The 7,209-nt window shown below is 51.8% G+C and overlaps 1 protein-coding gene across 1 annotated transcript; it reads right to left on the reverse strand.

Annotated features, from left to right (window-relative positions):
- Window positions 1-412: 412 nt before the first annotated feature.
- On the reverse strand, window positions 413-3,683 carry TCF23 (transcription factor 23). The gene is made up of 3 exons (XM_041754317.1): window positions 3,462-3,683; window positions 2,438-2,680; window positions 413-592 (listed from the first exon to the last, which is right to left on the reverse strand). The coding sequence occupies exons 1-3, from the start codon at window positions 3,681-3,683 to the stop codon at window positions 413-415; spliced, it is 645 nt and encodes a 214-aa protein (XP_041610251.1).
- Window positions 3,684-7,209: the final 3,526 nt, after the last annotated feature.

Here is a 7,209-nt window from a genome sequence, read left to right on the forward strand (position 1 = left end):
CAGCACCTGCAGCTGCAGCCGCCCTAAGCCACTACCTCTGCACCAGCTCAGCCTTGTCTCTGTTCTTGCATTGTCTGGAGGTTTTGTGGGAAGCTAAGGGGAGAAAGGCAGGAGGTGGTGCCCTAACTCAGCTTCCAACCCAGCCAAACCCCTTCTTCTCCCACTTCCCTTGCAGCTGCCACAGCAGAGCCCTCAGTGCCAAGATAAGTTTTTGCCCCCCACCCTTGCCCCACCGGTGCTCCTGGGGTACTCTCCCATGGCTGAAGGGCCCATTGCTTCGCCTGGTCTGTGTGCTGGAACCTTGGAGCTGAACCTGAGTCCATCTCATCCCAGGGTTGAGAGTCAAAGTAAAGACAAGCAGGGCCAATAGAGAATCCAGGTCCCTAACTTGAGAAAAAGGCAAGTGTGATGCTCATTTGTCACCAAGAGCCGGTGAGAGTGGCCTCGTGGGAAAGAGACCGTTTGCCTCTTCAGAGACTTGGGACCTGGCCTCTACCTCCTTTGTTCTGTGGCTTGAGGTGGTAGCTGTGGTGGAGTCAAGGCCAGAGCTCCCCAGGCCTCCAGCATAGAGACGAGACCGCACGGGCCACTTCTGCAAGAGACGATGATGGGAAGTGAGTCATGCTCACTATTACAGCCTCTCATAGCCCTTGGCATCCCAAATTTGGCCTTCTCTAGCCCGCCCTCCCTGAGACCCTCCACCACCAGCACTGCTCTGATGACAGTGGTCTTGGGCTCACCACCATTTATGACCCCCTGCATTCTCCTGACTACTGGAGCCCGGCAGAGAAACACATGAAGAGCTGTCTGATGAGAGCAAGGGCCCTGAAAGGAGCTTCCCCCTGCCCCCGATAGTGGGATGGAGCAGAAGCTGGCAACAGCCAGGGAGCTGGGCAGTGAGGAGGGCAACAGAGCTGGGGCAAGGAGAGGTTCCTCCTAATAGCAAACAGTCCCGACCTCTTCTTTGCCCAGCCTCTGGGCCCAGAACCTCTGGCCACGCTTATCAGTGCTGCCCTGTCCATCTGAGCTGGGGACCTCCTTGCCCATCCTTACAGCAGGAGCGAGGACAACCCCAGAAAACCCCCAGTTGACTCTGCTCTGAGGTCTGCCCTCCTCTTGGCAGGCCCTCTATGGGGGTGGGCAGCACCAAAGGGGCACTGCTCCCAGCTAACTGTCCCATCCCACCAACACTGCCAGAGTTCTAGATCGAACCTGGCTCTCATCTGTTCATTCTTCAAAATGTTTATCCATCACCTCCTACATGCAAGGGCCTTAGTTGGGTCACCACTTTACAGCTAAGGAAATGACTGTGCCACTGTTAGCATTTCTGAGTTGCCCCCATGTAGTCTCAAGCGCTTGCATTTTAGCTATATTTGCATGAAAGAAAAAAAACCTTAAGTTTCAAGACATTTCAGAACTGTGAGGTTTAAAGGAGAGAGATGATGAAAATATCCTCTGTAAAAAACAAGACTGGCCCCATTCCAGTGCTGTCTAGCCTCAGGGGGCAGAGATGACACGTCCTTTCTAACGGTTAAACCACTCAGCAACCAGCAGCTTACAATTCTGTACCCTTGGCCTGCTTGGTGGCTGTGAACGTGGGCTCTGAGGTCAGACACGCTCGGGGCTGGACTGCATTAAACCACTTAATCTCCCTGAGATTCAATTCCTCATCTGCCAAGTAATCCTCATTTGGTTCTTGTGTGGACGAGAGGATGGAAAAGAAGGACTGGACTGCTAAGCCCAGCTCCTGGCATATGGTTAGCACCCAAATAATGTTATTGCTGTTATTGTGATGGTGAATAATGTTGATTATACCCCTCGTTCATGATCTCATTTCATATGAAGCGGAAGTAAGGCTCGTGTTATCTTTGCTTATACATATGAAAAAGCTGAGGCTCAGGAAAGGTAGGTCCTGGTCTAGGAAGTGGTGCATGCAGGAAGCACCCCCACACATGCATGCTCCACCCGCCCCCACTGCTGGCCCCTCCCTCACCCCAGCTTGATTTCTTCTCAAGTGAGACCTTCTGAGACCTTGTTCTCCCAGGGCAGGGATCCCTCCTATGGCAGAAGTCCAGAGGACACTGAGGCACTGTACAATGATGGGGTCATGTGCCCTGGGATCTAGGACTCTCCCAGTGTGGTTTCCTTTCCCAGGCCCCAGCCTAAGAAACTGCTCCTTTTCCTTCTCTGCCACCAGGCACCCCAGAGTCTTGGGGCCTCTGTGAATTTCCCTCCCTTGGAGGAACCGCATTTTCATGAAGTCATTTTGAGTCACCACCCCCACTGCACCCAGAGTCAGCCCGGTCCCAAGAGCCAGCCTCTCCATCTGAGAGAGCAGGAAGCAGCCAGTCCTCATGTCAGCTCTGCTCAGGGCAGGGAAGCCTAGGTCCATTCCAGCCCAAACCCCACTCCCCAAGGCCCTGGGCTCATGGCCTACCTTGAGAGGGTGCAGGTAGCGGAGTCCACGCAGGAAGGGTGGCCAGGCGGGGCCGGGCAACTCATGGCCAAGTGTGCGGGTGAGGTAGGCTATGTAGCTGGTGGCAAGCACCAGCACGTCCAACTTGGAGAGCTTGGTGTTGGGCGGCACAGCGGGCAGAGCAGCCTGTAGGGCCAGGAAGGCCTGGCGCAGTGTCCTCACCCGGCTCCGCTCCCGTGCAGCGTTCTCAGGACCGGCCTCACTCTGCACAGAGGACCTCAGGTGAGTGGGTCTGACTGGACCCCCATCTGCCCCTTGTTTCTTTTTTTAAGGTTTTATTTATTTATTCATGAGGGATACAGAGAGAGAGGCAGAGACATAGGCAGAAGGAGAAGCGGGCTTCCTGCATGGAGCCTGATGCAAGACTGATCCCAGGACCTGGGATCACTCCCTGAGCCGAAGGCAGATGCTCAGGTACTAAGCCACCCAGGCGTCCCTGCCCCTTGTGTCTAAGAGCATTCTAGTGTGAGATCTCCTTTCGGAGCAGTAGTGCGCTGCATGGCAGAGACCTCAGGGCCTCATGGACCTCTTTGTCTGCTCTCAGTCCAGCCCCGCTTTAAGTCCGAGGGAACAGAGAAGTGTCACCTGGGGTCAGATGGCAGCAGGGTGGCAAGGCTGGGCTCAGAAGCTGAGAGTCCTTTTCTCTCTCTAATACTCTAGGCCTTGCTCCATCTGCACCTTGAAACGTCTGAATCCTGTTTATTGGGGCGCCCGGAACCACCCCTGCTCTGCAGGACTGACCCCCTGCTCCACCAGGTCCTGGGAGAAGACCCAACTGCGGTAAAGAAGAAAGGGCTCCCAGCCACTCTGGTCCAGTCGAATTCTCCCAGCCACCCAAGCGTGGCGCCTTGAAGTGGAAGGCGCCAGTGTCTTCCTCTTGGACTGGGACATAATGCTGAGTGAGGCTTTGGCATCAGAGGTGACACCTCAGCCCCTCCAGCGCCTGCCTCCCTCTGCTCCCTCCACAAATCCACTGTTTCCTTACCCGGCCTCGAGCCAGGCTTCTGGCCCTGACCCCTCGGGGGCTTGGGGCAGCTCTGCTCCACCTTTGGTTGCTCCAGCTGGTCTCTTCCCACCGGTCCTGCCTTGTTCTGCTCAGGTGGCTCTTCTTCCTGCCAGTGCCAGCTACCAACTGCAGTGTGGCCTTAGCCGGGTTCCGCCCCACACCTGGCATAGCCGGTGCCCCTCCGACCTCCCGCTGTGACATGCCACGCCCCTTCGAGGGTCCTGTGGCAGCCCCTAGGACCAGAACTTGGGCTCCAGCTAACTGGGCAGGCTGGTCACCCAGCCAGTAATGTCTATATCTGAGGGAGCTGGCGCCAAGTCAGTCCCGCTTCACTCCTCACTCTGGGAAAACCGCCCACCCGGCACAGCCCCCGCGAGAAGCCTCCTGCCTGCCTTCCAACCGGCTCAGGGGTGGGGGTACTGGATGCTGGGAGTGGCCAGGCCCTGGGAGGAGGCCCCTGCTGAAGAAGGCAGCAGGGTGGTGGGAAGGGAGCTCCCTCCCAGAGCCTCGCCTGACCCTGACAGTTGTCCTGTGAGGCACATGTAACTCTAGCTTTGAGGCTCAAGTCCAAGGAAGGGCCCTGAACCTCCTCCTCCACCAGAAGGCTGCCCATACATGCCCCTCAAAGGACCCTTCCTCCCCTTGCCAATGAACGTGACCCTCCAGCCACAGGCACTACTTCCCATCCCCCAAGCAGGCCTCCTATTTCCACCCTAGTGCTTCTCCATCCCCCAGAATACCTTCCTCCAGGTGGAAAGTCTGCCTTCCTTGGTTGGGTTATGCCCTTCATTTGTGAGGATTTCTTCAAAGCCAACAGAGCCCAGAGCCCATGTCTCCCTGTTCGATCGGTACCCTAATTTATACATGACCTTACTCTGGCTAGTTTCCTCACAGTTCAGTGTTCTGAGATCTGACTATGTGCCAGGCACTGTGCTAGGAACCTTCTACATATTCTTTTATTTATTTCTCAGAACAACCTTATAAGAAAAAAGAGATTCTTATATCCTCATCTTACAGATGGAAAAATGGATCCCGGATGGTGACACAATTCGCCCAACATCACACAGCTAGTGAGTGATGGGGGTGGGCAGAGAGCCCAGGCAGCCAGTTAGGCTTGGAAGGCTGCCCCTTCAGCCTATGTTATTCTGCCTTGGGTGGGTCACTCACATGTCTGTCCCCATGTTAGACGTGAGGTCTTTGAAGGCAAGGACCAGGTACACCATATGCTCCATATAGCTGGTCAGGAGGAGTAAGGCTGAAGGAACAGCAAATCTACCACAGAATCCCCTGCCTGTCCTCAAGTTCCAACCTTTTCTTGTTGCACAGTCCATCTCACATGTCCCTTGTCCGCCCATCTTGAACTCCAGGGGAGACAAAATAGATAAAGTATAGAGAGGACAGAGAAGTAAAGGTGGAGGTATGTAGTAGAGTGAGAGAGAACCCCAGCCAACCAGGGAAAGGAAAAAGGAAGACAAGGAAAATCAACCTGAATGTCCATCAGTCAGGAAGTGATTAAGTAAATTGTGGCATATCTGGGCAGCCCGAGTGGCTCAGCAGTTTAGCGCCACTTTCGACCCAGGGCATGATCCTGGAGACCTGGGATGGAGTCCCATGTCGGGCTTCCTGCATGGAGCCTGCTTCTCCCTCTGCCTGTGTCTCTGCCTCTCTCTCTCTGTGTCTCTCATGAATAAATATATAAAATCTAAAACAAAATTTTGGCATATCCATGCTATGGAATGATGTGCAGTAGCAGAAAGAAGACAGACCTCTGCAGAGTGACATGAAAAAAACTCTCCAAGGTGCATGGTTAAGTGAGAAAAACCTAGTTGTAGATCAATATGTCTGATAAAATCCCAGCCAGGATTAAAAACACCAAAACCTGTTAAAAGCTGTTAAACATGAAGTTTTATATGTTTATATGAAATATACAAACTAGACCAAAAAGATACACATTCTTTTTTGTTTTACTCTATAGAAAATAGACCAAAAAAGATGCATACCATGTTTTGTTTTGTTTTGTTTGTTTTACTGTCACTGCAAAGAGTTAAACACAATCCTGGGTCTGTGGCACACTGTGGCCTTTGGTACCATAGGGCTTCCCGTTGGCCTGTCTCCCTCCTGAACTTCCTTCCATCTATCCCCTTTGTCTTTTTTTTTTTAATTTTTATTTATTTATGATAGTCACACACAGAGAGAGACAGATGCAGAGACACAGGCAGAGGGAGAAGCAGGCTCCATGCACCGGGAGCCCAATGTGGGATTCGATCCCGGGTCTCCAGGATCGCGCCCTGGGCCAAAGGCAGGCGCCAAACCGCTGCGCCACCCAGGGATCCCCATCTATCCCCTTTGGTCCCATTCCCATTCTTCTTCCCTATCACCATTCCAAAGTATTTAATGTATACCTTTTGCTAGTTTGTTTAAATGTATACCTTTTGCTAGTTTGGTTTTAAAATATGTACACAAATTCTTTGATACTTCTCTCTTCAAAAGATGGAGCCCAATATCTGTCCCCGTGAGAGTGGGTCAGACTTAGCAACTTGCTCCTAACAAATAAAATGTGGCAGGGCTGCCTGGGTGGCTCAGTCAGGTAAACATCTGCGCTCAGCAGGGAGCTTAATTTTCCCTCTCCCTCTGCTACTCCCCTGCTCATGCGTGCTCTCTCTCTCTCTCTCTCTCTCTAACAAATAAAATCTTGAAACAAAACAAATAAAACACAGCAGGAGTGTCAGCATCTAGCTTCTGGAAGTAGGTTATAAAAGACCCTGTACAGCAGCCCAGTTGGCTCAGCTGTTTAGCACTGCCTTTGGCCCAGGGTGTGATCTGGAGACCTGGAATTGAATCCGAGTCCCACGTCGGGCTCCCTGCATGGAGCCTGCTTCTACTTCTGCCTGTGTCTCTGCCTCTCTCTCTCTCTTTCTCTCTGTCTCTCATGAATAAATAAATAAAATCTGTAGCTTCCTCCTGGGATCACTTGGTCCTCTGGTTCTAGGGCAAGCCAGCTGCTATGTTATAAAGGTACTCCAGTAGTCCTGAGAGGCCTAGGTGATGAGGAAGGGAGCTTCTCACCAACCGCCAGCACTAACCTGCAACCATGTGAAAGCACCACCTCTGAAAGGGACCCTCCAGTGCCCATTCAGCCCTAGGGTGACTGCAGCCCTGGTCAACAGTTTGAATGTGAGTGTCCCTGAGCCAGAGTCACCCAGCTAAGCTGCTCTAACACACAGACTTTCTGACCCACAGAAGTCATAGGAGGTAATAAATGTTTACTGTTGTTTAAGTTTGGGGGTAATTTGGTAAGTAGCAGTAGATAACACATGCAATAAGTGTTAGTCAACCCTGTGCGTTGTTGTACAGATAAATTTTAAATCTATTAAAATGATAATATATTTTATATTATCAGTATATAATACACTATCAGCTCGTGGTTGGTATTATATGCTTCACTGTTACTGCTTCCATTCAATCCTATGGGGGTTTTTGTTTGTTTCACAATATTCTTTTTTTAAAAAAATATTTTATTTGTTTATTTGACGGAGAGAGAGAGCACAAGCAGGCAGAGCAGCAAGTAGAGGGAAGGGGAGAAGCAGGCTCCCCACTGAGCAGGGAGCCCAACACCATCCCAGGACCCTGGGATCATGACCTGAGCTGAAGGCAGACACTTAACTGACTGAGTCACCCAGGAGCCCCTGTTTCACATATTTTTAAAATAGTTTATTACAAACTAGTT

This window comes from Vulpes lagopus, chromosome 5 (genome assembly GCF_018345385.1).
Source record: "Vulpes lagopus strain Blue_001 chromosome 5, ASM1834538v1, whole genome shotgun sequence".
Classification (NCBI taxonomy): domain Eukaryota; kingdom Metazoa; phylum Chordata; class Mammalia; order Carnivora; family Canidae; genus Vulpes; species Vulpes lagopus.